The sequence below is a fragment of the Pungitius pungitius genome, chromosome 14 (assembly GCF_949316345.1).
Source record: "Pungitius pungitius chromosome 14, fPunPun2.1, whole genome shotgun sequence".
Lineage (NCBI taxonomy): Eukaryota > Metazoa > Chordata > Actinopteri > Perciformes > Gasterosteidae > Pungitius > Pungitius pungitius.
In genome coordinates this window covers 12,609,821-12,622,709 of record NC_084913.1, presented here as the reverse complement: position 1 = coordinate 12,622,709, position 12,889 = coordinate 12,609,821, and the positions used below count along the sequence as shown (strand labels likewise).

Genomic DNA, 12,889 nt, shown 5'->3' with positions numbered 1-12,889 from the left:
GTTGCGATATGCATTTGCGACTCGAATTTACTCATAATTACGTATAATCACAAATAATACAAATAAAAGTCCGTCTGGGGTGACGTCACGTCCGGGTTTTAAAAAATGGCGAATGGCAGCATCACAGTCGTTAAACGAGCTTTGTTTTGGTGCATGTCCTCCTGATTATCTGGAGCTCCTGGGACCTGAAACCTCTTCTGATGCAGCGATAGAATCCAGATCCGTTTGTGGAAAGCTCTGAAAGTAAATCTGCTCGTTTTCATTCGCTTGTTTGCTAATCGAACGATGGACTATGAAGCCTCACAGCTAACGTTAGGAAGTGTTTTCCTCGTGTAACCTTAACTGTGTTCATACATTGAAGACATGCCTAAAAAATAAACTTTTAAAACGGTTGTTTTCTTGTGGTGGAAACCGGTCTTTTTGTCTTATGACCAATACTCATTAAAATAATCCAAAAAACACAATCAAATAACCAGAGGGGTTCATGTAGAAAATACGGAAACATTATGGGAAGATTAACATATCCAAGTGTGAAACATGTGATTACCATAGTCTATTTGTAGGAAGAGTGATCATTTACAATTTTTCGAAGGTTAAGATACTCAGATCAGCTGTCATCCTTTGGTGGTAAAAAGGAGATCATTTCTGCCAAATGAATATGTGTCACAGCCACCTTATCTCAAAAACACATTGAAAGTATCGCTTTTTGATTATCGATGAATTTGCTTTCCGTGTAGATTGTAACCATGAGCGGCCGAAGAAAGAGGGCCCCTCCTGTGAGGGTGGACGAAGACGCCAAGAAGAGGTTGAACTGGAACATGCTGGACGACCGCAAGAAGGAGGAGATCCAGGAGACGTCGACCTGCTCCGTTCCTCCCGTGGAGCCAGGCTGCACCAGCTCTGTGCCGCTTACAGAAGAGCTTCCCGGCACGTCGTCAGACAGCACCTCAGCCTCCATGGCCCTCACTGTGGAGCCGGCTCTCAAGGCGCTCCACACCTGGAAGGCGCTCATCGGAGAGTTCGCCGTCCGGCCGGCTTGGGTCCCGTCGGACTTTGAGCAGAGAGCTTTCGTGCTGCACAGGATGGGGGAACAGCTTTGCCTCAGTTACAGCAGCTGTGACCAGAGCTCAGGCTTGCAGTGGAGGCCGGATGAGGACACCTGCACAGCAGAGTGCAGCCTCCGCGTGGTCCCGCTGGAGGACCTCGACTGGATGCAGAAGAGGAGGGTGGTGCAGCTCTGCCATCACGCCGCAGAGGGGACAGTCAAGGTATGGAGGTATTTCAGAAAAAGTAGTCTGATAGATGTTTCCAAAGCAGTCATGAAAAAGATCCATTTCAGCTGTTGTCTCTCTGCACCCGGCAGGTGGGGATTTATTTGCTGGAAACAGGGCTCGGGAATCCAGAGTTACTCAGCGAGGGAAACGCTCGGATGAAGAAAGCAAATCAGCTAATGCAGAAGTTAATGGAGTATTTCTACGATTTCATTATACCCGGTAGGGACGTGGTCCTGATGTTTAATGCTTCCCGTGCTTCAAAGTTCCCCAAAAACTGATTTTTTTCTGGTGTGTTTTTTCCATTTAGAAGTTGTAGAGAATGAGGATGAGCAATGTGACACTGATCTGGAGAGGCAAAATGTGGAGGAGCTCTATGATTATGTCAGGCATCTGCACCAGAGAGAGAGCCGGGAGGTGACTTACGACGTCCAGCACAAGGCTCTTATTCCAGTTCTCAGACCCTATCAGAGCCAGGCCGTCAACTGGATGCTGAAGAGAGAGAAATACAAGAACACTTCACCTAAAGGTACTTGCTCCTTGTCTGGTACGACGATACCCTGCTGCACTGCTATTATTTCACTGTTAGGATAATACTGAAGGCAAAGCTGCACTAGTGGAACCAGGAAATTGGATTTAGTAACAGTTTGAAATTTTGGTTCACAAAGTCACCACCAAAGCAGATAGAGGGCGGTGGAGACAAAAGCAAAGTTGAATTACTTGCAGTAAGAAAAGGCCCTGTTATAGAAGTGTAATTGCATCAATATTTTTTCTTTTTTTGCAGAACAAATTCTGCATTTCCTCTGGAGGGAATTGATCACTTTGTGTGGAAAGAAGTTGTTCTACAACCCTTTTACCGGCTGGTAAGAAGTTGAATGTTAACAGGTTAGTTCACTTGGGTCACAAAAACATATTTTCTCTCATACCACTGGAACAATTTACACAGGCAGATTGTTTCAGTTTTATGTGCTGACGATTGAAAACTTCTTATAAATTTTAGATGCATTTATTCAATTCTTTGAGGAGCACAAGTTCTATCCCTACTGTGCAGTCAACGTTTCATGAACTGATATCTGAAAAGCTCAGCACATAAAACCAAAACACATCTGCATGGATTGGTATTATTTAACTGGGAAAATATGTATTTTTGAATTTGACTCAACTGACCCTGTAATCTGCTGATTTGGTTTATTTTTGTGGATGCATAATTACTTTACTTTGGTTATATATTCAGCAGTGTTGTTTTTTAATTTTTCAGCCTAATCCGAGAGTTTCCCCTAGCGGGCGTGGAGTGGCCCGGTGGGATCTTGGCTGATGAAATGGGGCTGGGGAAGACGGTGGAGGTTCTGGCTCTGATCCTGTTCCACACACGGCAGGACCTGCAGCAAGAGGCCCTCACCCTGCCTGTGGTGAGGATGCAGCTACATATAAAAATACAGACTTCTACCATACTTCTCTCTCTTAACCATCTTGTTGATGAGCATGACAATGAACTGTTGGGCAACGTAGGATCTTTGTCTTCATATTCTCTGTTTGGAAGGCGTCATTGTGAAACCATCTCTTTTGGTCTTACAGGGAAAATCCGTGAATTATTTCCTACCTCCGCGTCCTCTGGAGAGGAAGAGAGAAATCCGCTGCAAGTCCGAAGTTCAGCCTAAAATGAAAATATCCTATCCAGGTAAATATCATATCCAGTTATGTCCCCCACTGTCAAAATCCCTCTGCAGTTTGATTTAGATAATTTCCAGGAATCTGGTTGTTTTTGGGCAGCTGTGCGCGTCATGCTCCTCACGGCAATCAAGGAGATGAGATCTGGCAAAGGAGCCTCCGTCAACGCCATCTTCACCTACATCCGCGCCACTTACGGCTACGACCTCTTAAAGAACCGCAACCACATCAAGAAGACTCTGGCAAAGCTGATAGACGAAGGCCTGATCCACCGGGTCAAAGGTCGTGGCTTGGCAGGGTCATTTAGACTGGGGAAGAACTACAAAGACACAAAGAAGACATTAGCAGGAGCATCCAAGTCTGTAAGAGTAAAGAGCTTCAAAGACCAATGTTTGATGCGGCAAATATTTCTCCTTTGTATTATTTAACTTTTTGTCTGATTTTTCTTTTTGGTCAGAACTCCAAAAACACAGAGAGCACTCCCAGGAAAATGTTTCAACGGCGAGCAAAAGAGAAGGCAGAAGCAGCTCTGCAAAACTCTCTTCTCACAGAAGACCAAAGAGATCAGTGCTCTCCTGCATCGGACTGTCTAGCACCAGAGGAGACAGAAACAAGCCGGGACTGGGACGAAAGCCAGGACCGGAAAGCGGATCAGACGGACGGCCTGCTGGACACGTCCACCGCGGAGATGTCTCGTGAAACAGGGGACTCCGAAGCACAGGAGGACTTACCCAAAACAGAAGATTCAGTGCAAGAAGAAAGCGGGGAAGCTCCTCAGCTTGAATCCCAGCAGATGGAAACCCCCACCAGAGCGTCTGCCGCCCCGTTCCACACCGCAGACTACCGCTTTGAGTGCATCTGTGGTGAGCTGGGCCTCGTCGACTACAAGGCTCGGGTGCAGTGTATGAACTGCCAGCTGTGGCAGCACGCCGACTGCGTCAACTACAAAGAAGAGAGCCGCGAGACCACACCTTTCTACTGCCCGCACTGCCTCGTCGCCATGAAACCCGTCTCCACCGGTGCCACCCTCATCATCTCCCCCAGCTCCATCTGCCACCAGTGGGTGGAGGAGATCAACCGGCACATCAGCTCCTCCTCATTGCGAGTGCTGGTGAGGAAGTCGATGCGTGTATGGGTCATTTGGGTAGATGTTTTATCTGAAGGTAGAAATCTGCAGTTAACCACTAATTTATAGTATCACAACTACTTATATTGATAACACAAGTAATACGTTTATGGTATAAATAGTTAAACTACCAAGACTACCGCTGATCATTTTCAATATGTGTTTCCCCCTTTGCCGATTCATTTACCTTCTAATGTCAGGTGTATCAGGGCGTGAAGAAGCATGGATTCATCCAGCCACGTATGCTCGCTGAGCACGATGTGGTCATCACCACCTACGACGTGCTGCGGTCGGAGCTCAACTACGTCGACATTCCCCACAGCAACAGCAAGGACGGACGCCGCTTCCGTAAGCAGAAGCGCTACATGGCCGTGCCCAGTCCGCTGGTGGCTGTGGAGTGGTGGCGCATCTGTCTGGACGAGGCTCAGATGGTTGAATGTCCCACTGCAAAGGTGAGCTGAAGGGAATACAGAGATGCGTTTCTTGTTTGGTTAGTTCCTACCAGAAACATTTTGCATGTTTCTATTGGTGTAATATATATATATATATATATATACTGGTTAAAGTTGTGAATTTAATCTTATGAATTCGTAGGTTGTATATTGTCTATTGGAACTGTTTCTATGTTACGCAGGCAGCAGAAATGGCTCTACGCCTCGCCTCGGTCAACCGCTGGTGTGTCAGTGGCACTCCTGTACAGAGAGGCTTGGAAGGTAAACTCCCACCTCAAAAAATAGTACATTGCAATCACGTGGAGGCCTTTAATAAGAGTCTCTGTGATTAAGACTACCCCATGTTCCCCAAAACCAATTGACTGTAAACGGACCCTTTCTGCACAGATGTGTACGGCCTTGTGCTTTTCCTGGGAGTTGACCCGTATTGGATAAAACACTGGTGGGACCAGCTCCTTTATCGCCCTTATCGCCGTGGAAACACAGAGCCGCTGTACAACGTAATTGCTCAATTGTTGTGGCGATCGGCTAAGAAAGACGTCATTGATCAGGTAAGACAACTAAAGTTCCCGATTCAGTGATCCTTTCTGATTCTAAATAACCAAATGCAAACTTATTTCTTTACTCATTTAAAAAATCATGATTAGTCAATCAGAAGTTGTTGTCCTAATTTATCATTTCTATAATAGTTTTTACTCAATTTACCGTTGCAATGGCATTACTATTGTATTGTTTATATACATTTATGTTCTTACTCTGTTCTGTGGTTAAATCTCTTCCTCTGTGATTAATTAAGTTCCATCTCATCTGTTCGTCCAGATCCAGATTCCCCCTCAGACAGAGGAGGTGCACTGGCTTCACTTCTCCCCCGTCGAGGGTCACTTCTACCACCGCCAGCACGAGGTCTGCTCCCAAGACGCTCTGGTCAAACTCAGGAAAATCTCCGACTGGAGCCTGAAGCTGGGCAGCCTGGACCGCCGCACCGTTCACACCATCCTGGGCCCCCTGCTGAGGCTGCGTCAGGCCTGCTGCCATCCGCAGGCTGTGAGGGGGGAGTTCCTGCCTTTGCAGAAAAGGTAGACCACACTTGATATTTAGGCTTAAGAGAGAGGCATTCATCTGAAGGCAGCAGCAACAGTTAATTAAGAATCAAGCTTCAGTAACTTGTGAGTAACTCATCACGGGTAACGGTAATAGACCGCAGAAACCTTTTTTGTTATACAATGTGCAGTTGTGTTTATTAAGTTATAAGTTGACCCATTCTGTGTCATTTGCATTGGAGGGTTTGTTGAGTGGGTTCGTCTGCCCCCTCCACAGCACCATGACAATGGAGGAGCTGCTGAAGTCCCTGCAGAAGAAATGTCGAGTGGAGTGTGAAGAAGCCCACAGACAATTAGTGTGCGCACTCAATGGCCTGGCTGGAATCCACATCATCAGAGGTATGAAACCCCACCTCTGCACTTGCGCTCCCAGTTTCCCATGGGAATCAGTTGGGACAGAACAGAAGACACGGCACGATTATTGTGCATCGAGACGGTTTGTCTCAGGAAAGCGATACGTCCCAACGTGGCTGAGGGGCTCATTAACTGCACGCGGGACGGGACACGTTGAATGAGCACAGTCTCTTTTGCCAACCCCCCGCAGATGAGTTCGTGGAGGCGACGGAGATGTATAGAGAAGTGCTTCGTTCATCAGAGGAGCACAAAGGCCAATTGAAAACCGATTCATTACAGGTACATGGCCTCATCCCATTCATGTCTTTTTTCCATGTTTGAGATTAGCATGTGAAAGGTTTCATTTCTGATATCAGACGCCATCTTACAAGAGTCTTTTAGAGTCTTAACCATTAGTTCATGGATTGCTATGTTTGTATTGAAATGTCTTTAATGCTTTTGTGGAAAAATAGAGACTTCATGCTACACACAATTTGATGGAGCTGCTGAGCGCAAAGCATCCTGGGATACCTCCCACACTGAGAGATCACCGACTGAGTGAGGAGGTAATGCATAAATATTTCTCCCAGGCGGAAAACATTTATTCCTATAGGTTATCGTTCATTTAAGCTAATCAAATGTATCCATTTAATATATTTTTTAACAAATCGCCTGTGTTTTTAGGCGGAGCAACTGCGACAGCACTACATGACCAAATACGACTCTGAGGTTGCGGACGCCCATCAGGCTCTGCAGCCGGTGCTTCAGAACATCAAAGAGCTGAAACGCAAAGTGAGAACGTTGCATCTACATTGGGCAAATTGTGCTTCGTATTGTAACATATAATCATCTCATTGTGGTGATAATCACATTTGAATAAGTAACTGCCATGAACCTGCATTGGACCTGAATTGGAGTTTAGGGACACTAAATTAAACTAAATACGCCATGCCACTTTTGTTTTACACCATATTAATTAGTGTTTATATGGGACAATGCTGTTTTATGAAGTTCTTTTATATGGTAAATGTTCTTATTGTTGTCTTTTATCACAAAGACGAAACCAAAACCATTTTCTGCATATGTTCCTTCACAAGGTCAACCTGAAAACTCCCTGGTGGCTGGATGTTCTTCAGAAGGCAATCCGAAGCTCCAACGACGACGATCTGGTGTCCCGCATCAAGAACGAGCTCACGTCCAGCTACAAGCAACAAGCCAACAAGCTCAGCATGGCAGACAAGTAAACTGTGGGATTTATTGTCGAAAAATGATCCCAGTTAATAGTCGTTTGTATCAATAGGGATCACATGTACATATGCTGTCTGGCAGGTTCCGTGATGCGTGTGGTCTGCAGTTCCTACTCACCACTCAAATGCAAGACCTCGTGGAATCCCAAAAGACGGTGCAAGACGCGGTGAAGAGTCTCGAAGGCCCGGCTTCCAAGAAAGTGATCGATGAGGTCACCATATGTCACCTCAGGCCGATGAGACTGCCACTCAATAAGTGAGACCCTTTCAGCCTCGTCCCTACTTAAAATACACAATGTAACATTTCATTGTAGCTTTTGAATGTTTTAAGACACTTCAACATGAAATGCTGCATCAATGTGTTTTTGAAAATATAACTCTAACCTTTCTTTCCTATTTTAGTTGTGTTTTTTGCAAAGCAGATGTACTTTTTAACGATTATGAGTCCAAACTGTTCTCTCACACGTAAGTACTGCAATATTTTTTAATATTTTTCAAATTGCATGAAAACCGATGATCAATAAAATTCTTAAAAATGCCCCACCAGGGTGAAGGGCCAGACGGCCATCTTTGAGGAAATGATTGAAGATGAAGACGGGCTGATGGACGACCGTCTCCCGACCACCAGCCGAGGCCTGTGGGCGGCCAGTGAGACGGAGCGCTCTCTGAAAGCCGTCTTGTCTTTTGCCAAAGTGAAACGCATGGACCCGGAGCTGGTGGAGGAGGGCAACGCTTTCATGGAGCTCTTTGAGAACTGGAAGAAAGAGTACAAGGTTTCTACAAGCCTGCAAACACAACCTCTTTAGCAGGTCCAGGTCTGCCTTAGTAGTGGCAGATTGTGTCTCTTGCTGTTAGAGACACAATGTCAAGAGGTTTTCAGAACTTGACAGTAAATTAGTAAGTTATTGTGTTTCATGTTGGTTATCCGTTATGAATTGTAAAAAGATCATGAGGCAGTTTGTAAGCTCTAAAATCTGATGTAGGCTGTCAGTTGAAACCAGAAGATTGTTGAATGAGTGCTTGAATTAAGTTATTATACAAAAAGTGTATATTTGCTTGAATAAAATAGTCATAGTAGGAGCTATAAAGTCAGTTATTAAAGTTGGAAATCTAAACAGCTGGTTTAATAATCATTGGATCATCATACATATTCCTGCGTTTAAGTGTCAACAGTGAAGAGAGAAGCTGAGTGGAGTGAACGATACACTTGTGCCTCCCCAGGTGCTGCACGAGTACTGGATGGTTTTGAGGAACCACGTGTCGGCCATCGATGAGCTGGGTATGGCGACGGAGAGACTACGCGTGCGTCTGCCGGATGAAGCAAAGCCCAAACTACTGCACATCATCGAGCCCCACGAGGTGATTTAAAGACTGACACAACGGTTATGCAGGTCCATCCTGTTTAAGAGGTACTCCAAGCGAGTCACACATGTTATTTAGATCACCTGGTATCAGAAATCTTGACTTTGCTGGGGAAAAACAAAATAACCTGCAAAAGAGGATCCATCGCTTGGAAACAGGAACATTGGGTCTTTAGAGGTGTAAAATCATCAACGCTTTGTTTACTTATTATAAACCCTCACATGCTGCTTTCCGTTTTTTCAAACCAGTTTGGAAACCACAATGTCAACTTTATAAGTTCTATTTTATATAATGCAGTTCATCAGGGGCCAACTAATCATCTGTTGGTTTCCTTTCTGTAACATCTTGCCACCAATACCAGCAAAGCTGGTTTGCTCCTAAATAATAAAGCATTCATGGAGTGCTCACATCGCCGAGGAGACACGGCCTCACGTGCACGGCCTCACGTGCACGGCCTCACGTGCACCAGCTCCGGCTTGTTGGAAAAAAAAAAATGCCAAAAGTGAAATGTGGAAGTACTAACATATCCGTGTATAATCAATGCCACCATGTCGTTTTCATTAATATCTTGCTGCAGGCTAATACTGATATTAATGCCATTTGTTAAGAGGTGGGCAGGAACAAGCTGGTAAAAAAGGGAACCATACAGATGTTTTTTTTTATTACTATTATAGATAAATATAACTATCATATTTATGGCATAAAATTATATTTGTGGTATTGTATCAAATTCTGGTATTCTATCATGTGTATCGGGTATCATGATATTCATGACGGGTATTGTATCAAAGGCATGATTTTGGTCAGGTGACCACCCAATTCCTGACCCCGGCCCTGGTGGCGTTGCTTCCAGGTGGAGCAGAACCGAGTCAAGCTTCTGAACGACCAGGCGGTGGCAAAGTCTCAACTCCAAAAGAAGCTCGGCCAGTTTCTGTATCTCACAAATCTGGAGAAGGTCATTTACATTTTTATAGTTAATCAAGTCTTTCCCAGCTCATTCAGAGACGTTATCTCAAACTGTGATCTTCCTTCAAATGACACACACTCCTCTGCTGCAGTCTCAGGACAAGTCTACCGGGGGGCTGAACCCAGAGCCATGTCCCATCTGTGCCCGGCCCCTGGGACAAGAGGTGAGCATTGTTAAGTTGAGATGGAGAATTTAAATGTCTCACAGGAGTTTTACCCCAAATCCCTGCTTGTTGATACGCCAGTGGAGCTAACGGAGTAACGTCTCGTCTGAAGCGGATTCGTTCTGCACCAGCAATCATTTAGTTGGTATTTAGTATTAATATTACGATTTGTATTAAAAATAATACATTTTTTGTTATAATAATGTGCCTGTTGCATTAAAGAGGGCCGCAGGTTGAAGATGTGTTTTGGCTTCCCATTGCTTCAAACTGCCACGTTAGTGAGTTTGACACCCCTGTCCTCGACTATATGATGTCACTTCACTCTGTTTTACTTTGACCACTGTGTCTGTTGTCCAGTGGGCGGTGCTGACCTGCGGCCACTGCTTCTGCAACGAGTGCATTGCTATCATTGTGGAGCAGTACAGCGTGGGCTCGAGGCGGCGTGCTATCAAATGTGCCATTTGTAGGCAGACCACGTCCCACACAGAGATCTCCTACGTGTTCACCACCCAGACGTCCAGTCAGGACCAGGACATACCGGTCAAGGTCAGTCAAAATTGATGAATGCCTTGTGATGAATCCAAATGAGATTAAACAGCTTTAGACAGGCCACTTTTTCTTTCATTGACACACATAGTTCAACCCCCCCTGCCCTCCTCCCCCATGCGTATTTCAGGGAAGCCACTCTACCAAAGTGGAGGCGGTAGTGAGAACACTGAAGAAGATTCAAGTGTCCGACCCCGGGGCCAAGTGTCTGGTCTTCTCCACGGTAACTGCAAACTGTAAGACGGGGATTTACTTTGATGATATTGGGTTTGCGTCTGACCGGCTTGTTTCCTGCTCCTCTTCAGTGGCTGAGTGTCCTGGACATCATTGCTAAGGCCTTGTTTGACAACAACATGGAGTTCTCTCAAATCAACGGGATTCACAAATTTCAGGTATGAATTTTCACTGTAACCGTTTCTGCAAATGCGTTTCACACATAATTGATTTTGAATGTGTGACACAACAGTGGGATTTACCACTTGAGAACAATTCCCTTGTCACAGAAAAGTTCTCTGATGTACATCTTCCACTGGATTACAATTTTCAATTTTTCTCTTTTCACCTAAAGACATCAGTACCGTGAACATTTTTAGGTTAAACCAATTTTTTGTAAAAATAATGAATCCCATAATGATAGAAATCAAATGTCCAGGTCAAAAGCAATATTTGATCAATTATCTTTTGCCTCAAGGCCATCACATAACTTCCTATACACTTTTATTTCGTTTGTATTCATTTCTTATGAAAAATAATTTCAGTCAGGTTCAGGTTTCAGTCACACTGCATTTCTGAAACGGCTACTTTATGGTTCCTTTGTGATCTTAATTTGGTCTTAAAAGGCCCTTCTTTTATGAAAGAAATGTAATATTGATACAATAACAAAGTCTATCAGCACATTCATATTTATGAAGACCTGAATTGAAAACGCCTTGATGTATTTCAGAGATTGATGTATTGAAACAACATCTCTCATGTAACTTCAGCTCAAACGAAGCACACGCCAGAAAATCACCAGTTTCTAATTGGTGTACCTACTTTAATTTAACCAGGAGAATCTGTGCTCCTTCAAATACGAAGAAAAGATCAACATCCTCCTCCTTCCGCTCCACACCGGCTCCAATGGCCTGAACATCATCGAGGCGACTCACGTGTTGCTGGTGGAGCCGATCCTCAACCCTGCTCACGAGCTGCAGGCCATCGGCAGAGTGCACCGGATCGGCCAAACCAAGTAAGCCGATGGGAGCCGAGTCTGTCTGGAGACGTATTTGAGACCTGCAAACACAGAAGTGTCAGCGTTCCGAGCTACAAGCAGTTCTTTGTGTTTGTCATCTGTACTGTATTTATTATTTCATTATACGTTTTTTACTATTTTGTACATCTTGTGTAATTTCAGTTGTTTTTGTCTATCAGGCCAACATTCGTTCATAGATTTCTCATCAAATCAACCATTGAAGAGAGAATGCAGGCCATGCTGAAGACTGCAGACAAAAGGTAACAATACAAACAAAATTAAGTCAAACTGGGGAGGGCGTTAACAGGCAGCAGCTGACGGACATGACGATTACGCTTTCTTTCAAAATTCTAGTCACACCAGCACGACTATGAAGCACTCGGAGGCTGCCGTGCTGACGGTAGCAGACCTGGCTGATCTGTTCACTGAAGATACAGAACATCTGGAGTGAACCTAAACACCTGGGCAACCATGGAGGATAACCCGCTGAAGATGCACAGTGGTGACAGAAGAACTTTTGCACATTCAACTTTTTTATTCACCCAACCCCAACGTTACTAAGTACATTCCTGAAAAAAATATTTTATCAGATCAGTAACAGCTGATTTAAAAACTGTCTTAAAATGTATTGAAGTTTTTAATCTCTTGATGGATTTGTGTATTTGGATGAATTGTCATAGTTGTAACTTACTGATTACGTCTGCTGTTCAAGTAAATGTTTGATGGTCACATTTGAATAGACTGACATTGCTTGTGTTAATCTTATATCATGTATAATGCATTTATAGACAACTTCACTGTAAGTTTAGTGGAAATTGGTGGAGCTCACATGGAGGGACTGATCAGGAAATAAACATCTGTAGATGACAGGGTTTCACCCTGTTATGACCAGACCTTTCTGTTGGGTGCTTTTTTTGTGGTTCAGCCATTAAGGTTAACTCTATTTTACCCTTTTAAGATTGAAGAAGTGGTGAGACATTACAGCAGACCATCTTCTTAAAGATACTTGTCTGCCAAAACAAAGCCACGTGATTCCAGCCAGTCTGATTTGTAAAACCAAACAAAAAGCACAAGATTCAGTGTCTTGGAAACTAATCTCGTAAATCAAACTCATAAAAGTCGCAAAGTGTCTTGCGTCTTGTGAATCACAGTTTAACAGATATTTGTCTGTTTATTGTATTTCTTCTGTTTTAAGGCTCTGTCTAGTTCTGAAAATAACGTGTCCTTTTGTGTGGTGACCGAGCATTTGATGGCCACCACGCACGTACACTCACAGGTCTTTGGCATTGTGACTGAACTGAATTGGAATTGCCCTTGACTCGTAATGACCTTCTTCTCGTCTGACTGACTAGGATTCCCACAACAGTAAAAGATTTTAAAATGTCCAGACAAAGGGTGTAGACAACAAAGAGGGCCCTCCCTT

The 12,889-nt window shown here is 44.2% G+C and overlaps 1 protein-coding gene across 2 annotated transcripts; it reads left to right on the top strand.

Moving 5' to 3' along the window:
- Positions 1 to 80: 80 nt before the first annotated feature.
- On the top strand, positions 81 to 12,396 carry shprh (SNF2 histone linker PHD RING helicase). 2 transcript variants are annotated; one of them, XM_037486745.2, is made up of 30 exons: positions 81 to 243; positions 738 to 1,268; positions 1,364 to 1,493; positions 1,582 to 1,800; positions 2,056 to 2,134; positions 2,530 to 2,680; positions 2,847 to 2,949; positions 3,042 to 3,301; positions 3,397 to 4,050; positions 4,266 to 4,517; positions 4,700 to 4,778; positions 4,905 to 5,068; positions 5,337 to 5,593; positions 5,835 to 5,956; positions 6,162 to 6,250; positions 6,424 to 6,516; positions 6,635 to 6,742; positions 7,048 to 7,190; positions 7,280 to 7,453; positions 7,600 to 7,662; positions 7,745 to 7,970; positions 8,419 to 8,556; positions 9,413 to 9,514; positions 9,618 to 9,689; positions 10,047 to 10,235; positions 10,366 to 10,458; positions 10,541 to 10,627; positions 11,285 to 11,463; positions 11,646 to 11,726; positions 11,821 to 12,396. In XM_037486745.2, exons 2-30 carry the CDS (start codon positions 747 to 749, stop codon positions 11,915 to 11,917), a joined length of 4,926 nt encoding a protein of 1,641 aa, XP_037342642.2. In that variant the 5' UTR covers positions 81 to 243; positions 738 to 746; the 3' UTR covers positions 11,918 to 12,396. The 2 variants fall into 2 exon arrangements, with proteins under 2 accessions (XP_037342642.2, XP_037342643.2); XM_037486746.2 differs by lacking the exons at positions 81 to 243; positions 738 to 1,268; positions 1,364 to 1,493; positions 1,582 to 1,800 and having other exon boundaries at positions 2,096 to 2,156; positions 11,821 to 12,393.
- The last annotated feature ends 493 nt before the right edge of the window (positions 12,397 to 12,889 follow it).

Coding starts and splice junctions, on each gene's coding strand:
- shprh (XM_037486745.2), top strand. CDS start 747: ATGAGCGGCCGAAGAAAGAGGGCCCCTCCTGTGAGGGTGGACGAAGAC. Junction 6,251..6,423: donor TGAAAACCGATTCATTACAG/GTACATGGCCTC, acceptor GTGGAAAAATAG/AGACTTCATGCTACACACAA. Junction 9,515..9,617: donor ATCTCACAAATCTGGAGAAG/GTCATTTACATT, acceptor CCTCTGCTGCAG/TCTCAGGACAAGTCTACCGG.